A 13945-nucleotide genomic window follows, 5' to 3' on the forward strand; every position below is an offset into this window, starting at 1 on the left:
CTTATAAACACACAAAGGAGTAAAAACAAGATACTCAACTTAATGGAGTTTCCTATAAATGAAGGTTTATACAGCTTAATTTCCAGAGGTATTTCATTACTATTAAAAAAAGCTAACATTTTCTGAGTACTTCTATGTGCCTGGCACTACTCTAAGAGCTTCACACAAATTGAATCATTTACTCCTGTAGCTATTTACGATTATTACCCTCATATTTACAGATAAGGAAACTGAATCTCAAGATCACTCAGCTCTTAAGTGGAGGAGTCAGGATTCAATGTAGTCAATGTGGTTCCAGGATTTGAACCTTTAACTACCACACTGTATAGTCCTGAAGTAGAAACGACTCCCTCTGGAAGCTGAAGAGGCCCCTAAGTACCTAAAATTGTCAGTGTGTGGGTGGCACTGTTCATTCTGGACTCTGTTCATGAGAAACCATTGCCTGCTTGTTTGGAATCTACTTGGCAATCCTTCCTTGCTCCCTCAGGGTAGGGTATCTAATAGGAAAAAATCTCTATGGGGAGTCTTTCCCAAGGGTCTGTGGCTAAGAAGTAGAGAGGTTAGCAAAAAGGAAAAAAGAATGTTGAGCTCCCAGACAGAAAGTTGTTTCAGGGAAATTCTAATGCCCTAGACACCAGGGGATGGTAGAAAGAAAGAGCGTGAGGCCCTGGGAAAGAAACAGCCCATATTTGAAGACATGCCTAAGAAGGGTAAGTGCCACACTTAAGGCAATGGTACGTTTGTGAGGAATGGAAGATGGATCCAATCAGGGAGAGTGCACAGGAGGATGCTAAGTACACAAATATGCATCTTATTTTCTTTATATCTTTTTGTCAGTCTATAAGGGTTTCATCATCAATTAAAAGGAAAACAAACTACAAAAAGGTAGAAACAGCCTACAAATCCTGCTACACACTGAGTAAAATGGCAACAGTTTTTTTTTGCTGAGCCAATGCACAGACACCATCACATCTCAAATGGTTACCTGAGGTGAAGAATTTGACAAATGGTCTTAGGGCTTTTAATCTTTACTGATAACAGTAAGCCTTAGAAAGCTACAATTCATCACTTCTTTTATAACAACAACAAAAATACTTAGTTGCTTCTCTAAAATTATACATTTTTGTTTGCCTACATATGTTTTCTTCTTTTGGATATGCTACTGCTTCGTAAGTAAGTCTGCAGGAGAATCACTTGCTATGAAAGTATTTACACTGCCAACAACACAAAGCATGGGAGAAGGTTTGATGGTTTCAGAATGATGCCTGGATGCAGTTTGAAACTGGCAAGCAGACAGTGCAGCCGGGTACTGCTGAAAGAGAAGCTGCAGAAGCCTGGGTATTTCATCACTTACCTGGTGCTCTTGGCGGGACAGATGGTGCGGTCCAGGCTGCACTGTGGCAGCGGCCAGCTGAGATCTGCCGAATGTTTTTCCCTTGCAGAACTGTTACCAGGGTAGGTTCTCGAACGTGATTGGTGTGGCCTAAGCCAAGCTGGGAACAAATTACAAATACATAGAGATTCAGTTAGAAAGTGGAAGAGAGGAAGCCAAGATGGTGAAATTTGTCTTAGATGGTAATAAATATGAGTAAGTTAATATCTGTATGAAGTAACAGTGTTAAAATACTGAAATTAATTCTGATTTTTTTCTATTAGGATGGTCTTCACAGCTCACACTGTTTCCTAAAAACTAGAAAGCAATAAGGCCATTCCAAGTCTAGCAGATGAATCTTAGTGGCTGAACACATTCTTGGATTCCACTTCTGGAGAGGAAATAAATTCTTGGAAAGTCAAAAAAAATAACAGAATGATCTATAAAGCTTTTACTTGAAACACAGTGACTTCCTGATTTTTAACAAGGATTGACTATCTAACAATAAATAATAATTATGAAAACATACACAGAAGCAAGTTCTCATCACCAGATTCTGTTCTTAGGTCTGACTGGAACACCCAGTATTTCAGCAGCTAAGCACCTCAACATCATTAGGGAGAATCACATCAAGGCGGCCCTACCAGGGACCTCCCAAAGGTGTCTTCAGTATCAACTTCCTCTCATTAAAACAGTGTGCAACCACAAAAATGAGCAGCTTTGTCATCTATTAATATAGTGATGAGGAGACCACAAAGCCAAGTTGGGGCTACTATGAATACAGAGGTTGAACCTGAGGGCCCCTGGTCTAGAGGCAGAGGGATCCAGACAGGATTTATGGAGGAAGGGGATGTGGTTCTAATATGTGGAGCTGAAAGCCACTTAAGTAGCAGGCATCTCAGAAATCTCCCCCCAAGTCCATCCCTCTGCCATACATAGGGTAGGCTAAACATATCAACCTCTTGAGTCTCCTCTCAACCACTCAGAAGATGTTTACTCTTTTGTATAATGGGGGTGACACAGACTTCCTGCACAAACACAAATACACTTTGCACACCCTCATGTTATAAAATATGAAAGTATTGTTGTCTCATTCTTTCAATTTCCCAGATCAACTGATGCTCCTAGGGCCTAATCTCATGTATCACCATAGCAAAAATGATTGATGATGATGATGATAGCAGCAAATACTTAGACGGTGCTGCTTTCTATATGCCAGGCACTTATATGTTTCGACGCATACATACACAGTTGACTCTTGAACAATGCAGGAATTAGGGGCACCAACACACAACCCTCCACAGTTGAAAATCTGCTTATAACTTTTGACTTCTAAAACTTAACTAGTAATAGTTTACTATTGACTGGAAGCCTTATCTATAACATAAATAGTCGATTAACACATATTTTGTATGTTATATGTATCATATACAGTATTTTTACAATAAAGTAAGCTAGAGAAAAGAAAGTATTCTTTTAAATTGTTGCAGATCTCCAGACAATTTTCCAATATATTTATTGAAAAGAATCTGTGTAAGTGGATCCATGCAGTTCAAATCCAGTCAGGGTCAATTATACTCAGTTAATCTCCTTCATCACTTTGCTCTACTGTCAGATTTTTTTTTTTTTTAAACCATGGTATACTTACTTGGCCACAATCAAGAGATAGGAACAACTGGACTCACAAAATAATCAGTCCCGTGCCAAAGTGATGTGCTTGAGGCACTGTGGTAGTTATTATGAGTTTCCTAGCTTATCCCTTTCTCAAATGAGGAACACTGTCAGATTACTAGAATATGAGAGGGCAGCAAGTGAGATAAATATTTACCTGCCCTTCTGAATTGCTCCCCCAGGCATATACATCTCCATTTGACGCCAAAGCAAGCGTGTGCTCAGCTCCCACTGCCACGTCTTCAATGACCACTCCAGCCAGGACAGGGATTTGCTGTGGTCGATTGTGATTGCGAGCACGACCCTCTGGCAAGCCTATCAAGCGATCTGAAAAAATAGCAAGAGGAAACATATGAATGGCACATGACAGTCCTTTTTTGTTTCCTAATGAATCAAAGAAATTTTATGGTGGAATGGCAATAACATGTATAACTCATTTGGGAAAAGCTGCTATTCTGGTGAGGTAAACTGGCTTCTGAGTGAATAAAGTTTGAAACTGTTTCTTTGAAAAATGTCACAGTCTCCATATTCCTAAAAATAAATAAAATAAAATCTAAAATTAGTAGCTTATTTCAAACCAAGAGGCACCTCCAGAATCCTCATATTTGAGAGGACTGCCACATAAGTTCACAAAAGCCCTAAAGTTCTTGCATTCTCAGAAAGACGCCAATCTGTCTTGTCCTCAAACTTCCCTCTCCCCTTACTTTTACTGCCAAACTTCTCCGAAGTGCAAGCCAACTCTGCTGTTCCACATCCTCTAGGCCTGTTTGGCTTGGCCACCTTCTGTAGCCTAACTTCCATTCTTACCACTACACTGAAATGGTTCTCTCCGAAGCCATGAGCAGCTCCTAACTGCCTAATGCATCAGTTTCTTCTCAAGCTCCAGTCCCCGGATCTCCACATGACCTGATAACGTGGCCTCAGCTTCTCCTGCTGCTTAGAGACTGTACTATCCTGGCTCACTGGCTACCTCTCTCTATATTCCTTTCAAAGCCAATGCACCTAAGTCCTCTTCCTGTGCTCAACTGCCCTTTTCTCACATTCCCTAGAATCCTACCCTCTTCTTTTTTCATTTTATATTCTCTCTCAGCATTTCTTAGGGCCTTTTAATACAGCTTTAATTACTACCATTATGCAAACCTCCACCTCTATAATCAATATCTCAGGAGTTCCAGATCCAAATCCCTGGTAACTTGCCAGGTATCTCCATACGTTTATCTAGAGTCTATGGTCCCAGTTCAGGATGACTAAAACTTAAGTTCCTCACCTCTTTCCCCCAAACCACCATCCTGTCCTCAGTCCAGTGGCATCTGTTCTTCCAAGACTAGAAACTTCACTTACGGATTATTTCATTCCCACACACGTCTCAGGCACTACAACTTGCCAAGGAGTTCCACTTAAGAAAGTGAATATATTGCCAGAGAATCCTCCTGTGGATGCTTGGATTATGAATCTACACAAGATTTGAGACCTGAATGCCTAGTCCCTGGAAGGGCTAGGGAGTGACGCAGGACCCAGAGGAGCTCTGGTGATCAAGGCAGTGTTTGCAGCAGCACGGCAGACGCAGCAAAAAGGAGGAGGGGAAGGGCTTTGGCATGAACTCTTCTAGCAAGAGTGCTCTGGAATGAGGGGTATCAATGGGGAGGAGAGTTTATCCTTAGGACACAGTTCATAGTTCATGAGAGAGGAACAGAACAGCAAGTAGCTTGTGAATGAAGGTCATTAGTGGCCACTCGTCACTCAGAACAAAAAAATGACTCAATTTAGAGCACATTCCATAAAAGAGGCAGGCAGATGTTTCTATAACACATGTGTATACAAAATAAGCAATGTAATGCTTGGAAAATGTCTTACCTTGACCAAAGGTATACACATGACCATCTTTGGTCAATGCAACAGAAAATTGAGTTCCACAAGCAACCTTTTTTATTCCAATTCCACAAAGGACATCAACTTTCTGCAATAAAAAGTGTCAGGTACATACTATAAAAAGGTAAATAAAAGCACTCCCGAATTTGCCTACTGGCATGTCTAAATTCAAGGATTATCTTCCAATAAAAATACTAATAGTCATCTACCTGTTTCCACCCAAATCCACACTCTGAAATGTTATTTTCTCATACTGCTCTACAAACTACCTGAACTGGGGGGGAAGGAATATGAGGGAGTAGGGGCCTTTAAAATCCCCAGGACCCCATGTCTCTGAGTGACACAGACCAAAGAGAATCCTATGGCTTTTTAAAGACCCCTGCAAAACCATGGGCTGCTCCCAGTTAGACCTTTCCTGCCTTCAGATGTGACAATAACTGCTTTATGTGTTCCCCAGAGAGGGCTCCTGTATCCCTAGCTGAATATTCGTCAGCCTAGCTATCAACTTGTCATAGGCTATATATCATAGTGAATTTGGAGATGAATGTAAACTGAGTATCTGTAAATCATGCACTTGTTACATGTGTTAGGAAAACCCACATAAAATAAATGTGCAGGAGGTCTTCGGCAGAACCAAGAAATCTAAGAATAATGTTAATAATAGTTTCAAATTTATTTGCTTATATGCTTGGATTTCCTTTCTATTATTTTTTAAAAGGAGGTACATACTGTATAATTCAGTGGTAATAATAAGCTGAAACGGCAGCTGCAAGAAGAAGGTTACAAGATTGTTCACGGTCCCGCCATAAAACACCCTAGAGACATGTTTGTAACTACTTCTTCTCTACATGGGAAGTTGTCCTACATTGTTCAGCCTGTTTACAGAGACAGAGGCTTTTACTTGCTGAATTTTTACATCCAGTTTAGCAATTAATGGCTTATTTAAAATCAAGATCTGGAATACTGAACATTTAAGAATAAGCAACAGAAGTTTCTAAACTTCACTATGAATTACCCAAACTGGTAAAAGTAACTTATTTCCAACTAAAAAGAAGTACTGAAACAGACGAAAATTACATTGTCTGAAACCATAAAGACAAACTGACCTGAGGTGAAGATTTTGCAGTAGAATTTCCCAAGCCAAGTTTCCCATAGTCACCATCTCCAAAAGCCCACACCATGGAGCCATCTGCTGATACTGCCAAAGTATGGTTTAAGCCACAAGCCACCTGGAGGAATAACAGGGTGTTCAGTAAGGCAAGCCATAATGCCTAAACCTTAATACCTGTTTCTAGGATCCTTTTTTCCACTTCAGTGAAAAACCTGTCTATGTTCGAAATATTTTTAATGGTTTCAGGGTTTTCTATGCATGTTAATTAAAATGTGTCAACAAGAAAAAATTCCTCATGTCCACAAAAAATTAATTTTTCTTCAAAGTGAAATCCTTCAAATATTTGTGATATTTGAATATCAGAACCAGACAGCACAAAAGATAGGAAAAAGTACATATGACTCAAAAACACTCATCGACACCAGAGACAGTCTAAGGAATGATACAGAGAAAGATAAAAGTATCTCATTTCCTTGTTAAAAGATAGTGTGCACAGGACAGGGACAATTATTCTTTAGAAGCAGTAGCTACCAATGATGCAGCAATTCAGCATCTGCTTCCAGGCTACTGGACAGGAGTCACAAAAATATGTATTGTTAAAAGGTTTTATGTCTAGTTGTGTTATAGGCAGGAATTTTAAAATATCCTGAATTAAGGCTTTCATTTGTTTGTCAAATATGACAAGCAAACATATTGACTTACAGTGTGAATTTTCACATTGGGGAAAAAAATGAAAATCTATCCATTAGGCCAAACAAAATGTACATGAAGATAAGTACAACTGGTGATTCTGGTCTTCCTGAGAGGACAATGTCTAAGTGCACACAGAGGAAGTACGAAACCATGACCAGACAGAACGCATTATTTGACTTATTCCGTGCCTCTCCAATCTGATATCCCTCCAGTGCAGTCACTCTCTCCGGAAGTTTTTTGTTAGAGGTGTTCCCAAGACCCAGACGACCGTAGTCACCATTCCCAAAGGTAAACAGTTTGCCATCTGAAGTTACCACGGCTGAATGCTTGAAGCCACAAGACATCTATAGGCAGAACCAAGGAGGAAAATAATTAAGAAGAAGGTATACTAAGAAAGAAAGAAACCAATCATTTTTGGTTATTAATATAGTAATAAACTTTATAAACACCAACAACTCAGGATCTTCAAAACCAATATATTTTATTTGCCCATGTGGCCCTTCTGCTCCTCCAAGTCTGATCTACCTCATCATCCTCAGGAGATCAAGCTAAACAGCACATCTTGTTACTATTTTTCAGCTGTGAACAGATGACCTAGACTACATGAGATAATGAATGAGGAAATTCTCTGTAAACTCTAAGGTGCTATGCAATTTTACAGTGTTGTTTTAGATCACTAATCGATTTTTCAGCAAATGTATATGAACTTAATCCTTTTTTTTTACCATAATTTTTTAACTTTGCTTTTTTAAAAAAATTGGAACATAGCTGATATACTGGCTTCACATGTACAACATGGTGATTCAACAACTATGTACACCACTAAATGCTCACCACAGGTAAGTGCAGTTACATACGAACTCAACCTTTGTAACAATAATGACAGGCCGAGGACAAAGCTTTCCACTTTTCACGGTAGGAAGAACTGTGGAGCTAAACCCCACTGTTATTTCTTCCGAGGACCTGGAGCACCTTAGCCTGGACCATGCTGAACCAGCTGGCTCAGGAAAAAGGAGTCTATTCTAACACCAAAGCCCAAACTTCTGACAAGCTCAAGAATGAACCTGAACAACCCCAAACAGTGATCTCTTACCATAATTGTGTAACATATTTGTACTATCATTTGCTGTTACCTAAATTTGAGAACCCTAGTCAACAACTAGCATGTTTACTTAAAGGCAAATATATTCAGGTCCTGCCTGACCTGAACCACTTCTTCTCCTTGTAAGGCCTCGATCTGCCTGGGCCGCCGTTGCCTGTCACTGTTCCCATGGCCGAGTTTGCCATAATCACCATCACCCCAGCTGAAGACCTCACCACTTTCAGTCAGGGCCATTGAATGCCCATCAGAACCACAGGAAGTCACAAGCTGAGTCACCACAAAACCTGGAACAACAAAAGCCCACGAAGAGTCACTGGATGTTAAAACTCCCCTTTTTACTGGTAGCTGCTACAGAATACTCATAACATAAAAAAATACCAAAATAGCACTACAGAAATAAAAACAATTTCTTTAATTTTAAATAAAATTTTTAGTCATAACCTAACAAATCAGGAAAAGTCACATAAAATAATGACAATGACAAGGAAGAGGAGGAGGGTGACAGGAGCAGCTAGAGTCATTAAAGGACTATGTTTAGCCATTCCTATAAAGAAAAGCTTTACATGAATTATGTCATTTTCTATTTTCACACAGAACCTGTGAGGCAAACAGTATCATCACCACTTTTACATTTAGGGAAACTGAGTCACAAAGAGGTCTAGCTTGCACAAGGTCCCAGAGGCAGGGTGGAGCAGACTTGCATAGGAATGCAGCCCTCCCATCCCTACTGCTGTGCTCTTCACACTTGGATCTCAAGGGAGAGAGCTTATAGCTATTCAGCAATTAGTCTCTACTCACTGTTACTTGTATGCTTTCACTTAAAAAACCCTTTTGCTCTCTGCAGGCATTAGTCAACAAAAGTTAACTTAAAGAATAAGCCAGGGGCTCCTGCATTGGTTTTTCCAAAGGTACTTTCTCCAAGTCACAGAAAACTCTGATGTCAGAGATGCCCATGAAGTCTTTAGTACATTTGCATACTTCTGTATAAAGTGATTTTTAATTTTAATGAAACAATACGTGATCATTACTGCAATTAACAGTTGCCTAGTTACACTTTTGCAGTTTTCAAAAATTTGTTTATAATCTTCCATGGGTCTTGCAACAGTCACTTATATCACTGAATTCTAGTATTGTTATGATAAATAACTTACAAAATAATATAGTTTAAAATACGGAAATCAGTCTGTACATTCCTAAATGAGAATTTAAACATAAGTGAAAACCCCATATGACTACCTAGTAAAGGTTTGAGACAAGTTCCAACATAAGCAAACATCTCTACAGTTGGGCAGTAGCTTCTAACCAGCTTTTAACTGAGGATAATTTTACCTTGTAAGGCTGAAATAACCGTCAGCACATGAAGGTCATCTGAATTTCCTTGTCCTAATCTGCCATAACTCCCTTCCCCACATGCCAACACTGTGCCATTGGCCTGGATGACAAAAGTACAATTCTGACCACATATGACCTAGTATAGAAATACAAATTAAATAATTATCCTTTATTACATACCTTTAACATGCAAACATTTAAAATGATTTCATGTATACCTAGAATACATATATCCATTCTTTTCATTAAAGGGAAAGGGTTGATACAATTATGGGGTTCCTACAAGCTCTTGATTATTACAAAACTGCTTAATTAACCAAGAGAGGTAGGTTAATAACAATAATCTGACTGTTTAAGATAGTTTAGAACCATGTTATTTTATCTACAGGAATTTCAGCCAATTGTGTAGAGTTTAAATAATGACATTAACAACAAAATAAAGAAGAAAGAAGAAAGGGTAGTGGGGGAAATATTTAAGACTGGCTGGAGGTCAACAAGAAGCAGAAACTGGAGGGGATATACCCAAGAGAGAGTAGTGCATCCTGGGACTGAGGCAGAGAAGAACAGAGAAGAAAGCAGTGGCTTCAAGAAGGGTTTGCAAATCTAGTACCACGATTACTAGAAGTGGGGATGCCAATGAAATCTGGCTAAAGATTCGGGTAAATTTATGACCCCAAAGAGCTAATAATAATAAATAAATAGGAGTATCTTAACTTCTATAAATATGTACTGGGCAGGCCTAATACATCGCGATGTTATAACTCATTACACTTGAAAGCAAGAAAAATTTAGAAACTTATTAGCAAAATTTAAGTCGGATAAAAACCCTTAAGTGCTTTTATTTGGAGGCTACAGATCATGACTTCATTTCATCATTCCTCACAAAAGGCTATGGGATAGACCAACTTTACCCCACAGTCAGATCAATATCAGGGCATCAGAATTGTCAGTCCCCAGGTTTCTTCTCCATTTCTTTACCCTGCCAGTTACCTGTTGGGCCTGTGAGAATGAGGGAGCTGCTGCAGGTACCATTACATTTCTTCCAGCTTCTGCCAGCTGTCCATGCCTTCCAGCACCCCACAGGTAGACATCACATTTACCTCCCAAGTGCCAGTCCTAGAAAACCACAATCATCTCAAAATTAGATTTATCCATTCATTCAAATAAGTATGTCCTAGGTACCAAACATGTGTCACCTTCTATGAAATATATCAGGGCACAAACATAAAAGCATTTAGAATAAGATTTACTGAGAATCACCATATACTTATCTTCATCTTTACTGACCTCAGGTCTGGAAGTTGCCCAAGACATAATTTGTTCATCCATACCATTAATCCATTTACTGTTGTCCTGTAAGACAGGGTAAACATCAGGATCAATCTTGTTTAATTAAGATTTATCTGTTCTTCAAAGCAAAACAGAAGGAATAAAATAGCAATAGGTTCATAGACACCGAGAAGGGGCTAGTGGTTACCAAGAGGAAAAGGGTGGGGGTGGGGAGGGGAGAGTGAAGGTGATAAAGGGGCACAATAAATCACAATCACAATATAAATTGGTCATGGGGACAGTAGTACAGCATGGAGAATACAGTCAATGATTCTGTAACATCCTACTATGTTGATAGATAGTAACTGCACTAGAGAGGAGTGAGGATTTAATACTGTGGGTAACTGCTGAAGCACTGTGTTGTACATTTGAAACCAACATAAGATTGTGTATCAACAATACTTTAATTAAAAAAATGGTTTATCCATGCAGTGGAATATTTTTCAGCCATAAGAAGGAATGAAGTACTGTGTATGCTCCAACATAGAAGAATCTTGATAACATTATACTAAGTGAGAGAAGCCAGATATAAAAGACTACATATTGTATGATTCCATTTATGTAAAATGTCCAGAATAGGAAAATCTACAGACAGAAAGTAGAGTAGTGGTCACCTGAGACTGGGAGTAGGCGGGGAAATATGGACAGTGACTGGTAGGGCTTGGTTGGTTTGTTTTTGCAGGCAAGGTGATGAAAATGTTCTAAAATTGATTATGGTGATAGTTGCACAACTCTGAATATACTAAAATCCATTGAATTGTACATTTTTAAAGAGTGAATTGTATGGCAACAAAAAGGAATTGCAGGAAAAAAAGATTTATATGTTCTTAACTAACAAATGAGTCTTCTAACAACTAAGTTTTCTTTCCAAGAAAGAACTTGGAAATATTATGAGAAAATAAGAGCAGTTCTGATTATGCCAAACTTGTTTTTAATGCCTTACTAATATTTCCTTTTATTATCAATACTTTCACAACCAACTACCTCTACCATCACCACAACAGTGACTCAAAGCTAACCGTTCATGTTTTCTGAGCACCTATAGGCAAAAGATCACATGCAGGAGCCACTGCCCCTGGGAACTTGCTGTATTGCTCCGGGCAGGTCACATCATCTTTCTAGGCTTCAGTCTCCTCATCTACAAAACGGACAGATTTGTGGAAAATGGGCTCAGAAGGATACTTCCTAAATATTCTATATTTAGATAATTTTCCTCAATTCATGTGTCTGTTTTCTATTTCATCTATATTTGTATATTCAAATGTTTGTGCATACAAATCCTAACTAAGTAAGGTGGTTGTTAGATCAAGTGCTGGTCTGCACTATCTACACAGACATTTTATCTACATCACAGTTTCTACATCTAGACACTCTCAAATATAGTCAGAAAGAAATGACAACTAGAATGCTCTTCCATATTATTCTATGGTGATTAAAACATGACAATGCCCAATAACTCAGAATCTGTATGTGGAATAAATCTCACAAGATGACAAAGAAAAGGTACTAAAGTACACACAAATAAGGTACTAATAAGGCTCCTATGGACAAAAAAGTGGGAAAATATAGGACAATGTCATTGAAAACCAGAAAGTTTTACCAGTTCCACAGTTCTTATATAATCAATCCCTGTCACCAGAGGCCTGCCATCAGATTGAAAATGACTATCTGGAAGAAAAGTATCTTAAGTTTTTTCTAAGGGGATGCTTCTAGCTATTCAAACTAGCAAGTTCTTGCTGAGGGTCTGCTACTTGCTAAACATCCATGATACAATCTCAGCTTCATATAAAAGCAGCTCATATTATGCTTACCATTAGGAGTACAAGTTCATCTTCTGGAACGGGCTCTAGATCAGGAACAGTAAAAGATTCTGGAAACTGTGCTCCATTGGTCAGGGCTTCAGCAGCTTTTATGGTGGTTGAGAAACATTCTAACCAGGACCACTCATTTGGATTCCAGGATGCAGGGTCAGGGAGGCAGTTCTGATGGTGTGGTGGCACTGGAGGGTTACACAACAGCTGGTCCAAATGAAGTCCCACAGCAAGGGAAGCCAGACACTGCATATAGGGGCTGTGAACAAGCTGATCACCACAAACCACATGAGGCTAAGAGAAAATGCAAGGATAGTATGTTGAAGAGCCTGTACCATATATAAATTAACCTACTGAATTCTGAAAGTCTATAATCTTATTTTTAGTTTCTTGTTTTTTAAGTTTTTTACTTTAACTTTAAGATATATAGATAATTTCACACATAGTACAGAGAATTCCTCTAAATCCTTCAACCCAAGTTCCTCTTATGTTAACATTTTATATAACTGTGGTACATTTATAAAAGCTAAGAAATTAACATTGGTTACAATACTCACTAAATCACAGAACTTTGTTTTTACCACTAATACCCCTTTTCTGCTTCAGGATCCAATCTAGGAAATCACATTGCATCTAGATATTTTCATTACAGTTTTTCTTGATTTAAGGAAAAATAAAAGATAACTAAATCGTGGAGACCCACTCCCTCTCACATTTCCTCCTTTACCAAGAGGATCCTAGTAGCCATCAAAGGAAGATCCTTCTTCCATGGCCCTCACTAGATAGAGCAGAGCAACTCTGTGAGAGAGACTGAGTGATTCAGAAAGAAAACCTGGGTAAATGCATCAGTGAAATTATGGGGTATGATAACAGCTGATTATACTAATGCAGCTTGGCCAAAAAAAGAAGGAAAAAACTCCAAAGAGCTCTGCCCCGGAGCACACACAGTGACTAGTGAGGGCTGAAAGACAGGCCAGGCAAGATCATGGCCTGGGCAACAGGTTCAAATTCCCTCATTCCTCATTCTAATATTTAATGACCCCACTCAGTTTCACCTTAGCTCTTCCACTAAACTTCCCACAAGGATTCACCTGATAGATGCAGAGACCATTCACTCTGATACCCATATCCACTCCCATCTCTCAACATGGGGGTGGAAAAACCCAACACAAAAATAGACATATGGATCAGAATAGGGAAGGTGATGCTCGGCGTCACAGGTATTTTAAGTTCTGGAGAGAATAAAATAGAATTTTGCTCCCATTAAAATAAAGTAAAAGCAGGCTTTTAGGATTCCTGAATAACTGTTTTAGCATGACTCGTCATCATTTGCTTTTGCTCAAATAACCCCCTTATTTTCCTCAGACCTTATGCTCTTAAGGGATAAATTCAAAGCTGTCATCCAAGTTCCAAAGCAGCAATCATCTGCAGATCTGCAGGAGTGTCATCAGTTACCTTTTCATAGGCATACTGCTCCTGAAGCATCATGGGAAGCCGCTCCAGAAATGCTCTCATGCAGGGAGCCATGTTTAATCCAAGAATACCCTGCTGCTTCAGTGCTGTCCTACAGGTTGCTAAAACGTGATTGGCAGCAGCCCATTCTGCCGTACAGTTCACAACCAAAACATCCTGATGGGAAATAAACCATGCCACAT

At 39.1% G+C, this 13945-nt stretch overlaps 1 protein-coding gene across 1 annotated transcript in view; it reads right to left on the reverse strand.

The window, feature by feature from the left end:
- HERC1 (HECT and RLD domain containing E3 ubiquitin protein ligase family member 1) overlaps positions 1-13945 on the reverse strand; it is a 202244-nt gene that overhangs the window by 11009 nt on the left and 177290 nt on the right. Inside the window, exons 60-70 of the mRNA XM_073211953.1 lie at positions 13746-13919; positions 12291-12584; positions 10438-10503; positions 10141-10266; positions 9148-9286; positions 7921-8102; positions 6905-7060; positions 6019-6141; positions 4898-5000; positions 3201-3370; positions 1355-1493 (exon numbers count right to left, since the gene is read on the reverse strand). Of these exons, the coding sequence (XP_073068054.1) occupies positions 1355-1493; positions 3201-3370; positions 4898-5000; positions 6019-6141; positions 6905-7060; positions 7921-8102; positions 9148-9286; positions 10141-10266; positions 10438-10503; positions 12291-12584; positions 13746-13919 (1672 nt within the window). The remainder of the gene's footprint in view (positions 1-1354; positions 1494-3200; positions 3371-4897; positions 5001-6018; positions 6142-6904; positions 7061-7920; positions 8103-9147; positions 9287-10140; positions 10267-10437; positions 10504-12290; positions 12585-13745; positions 13920-13945) is intronic.

The sequence above is a fragment of the Manis javanica genome, chromosome 8 (assembly GCF_040802235.1).
Source record: "Manis javanica isolate MJ-LG chromosome 8, MJ_LKY, whole genome shotgun sequence".
NCBI classification, from domain to species: domain Eukaryota; kingdom Metazoa; phylum Chordata; class Mammalia; order Pholidota; family Manidae; genus Manis; species Manis javanica.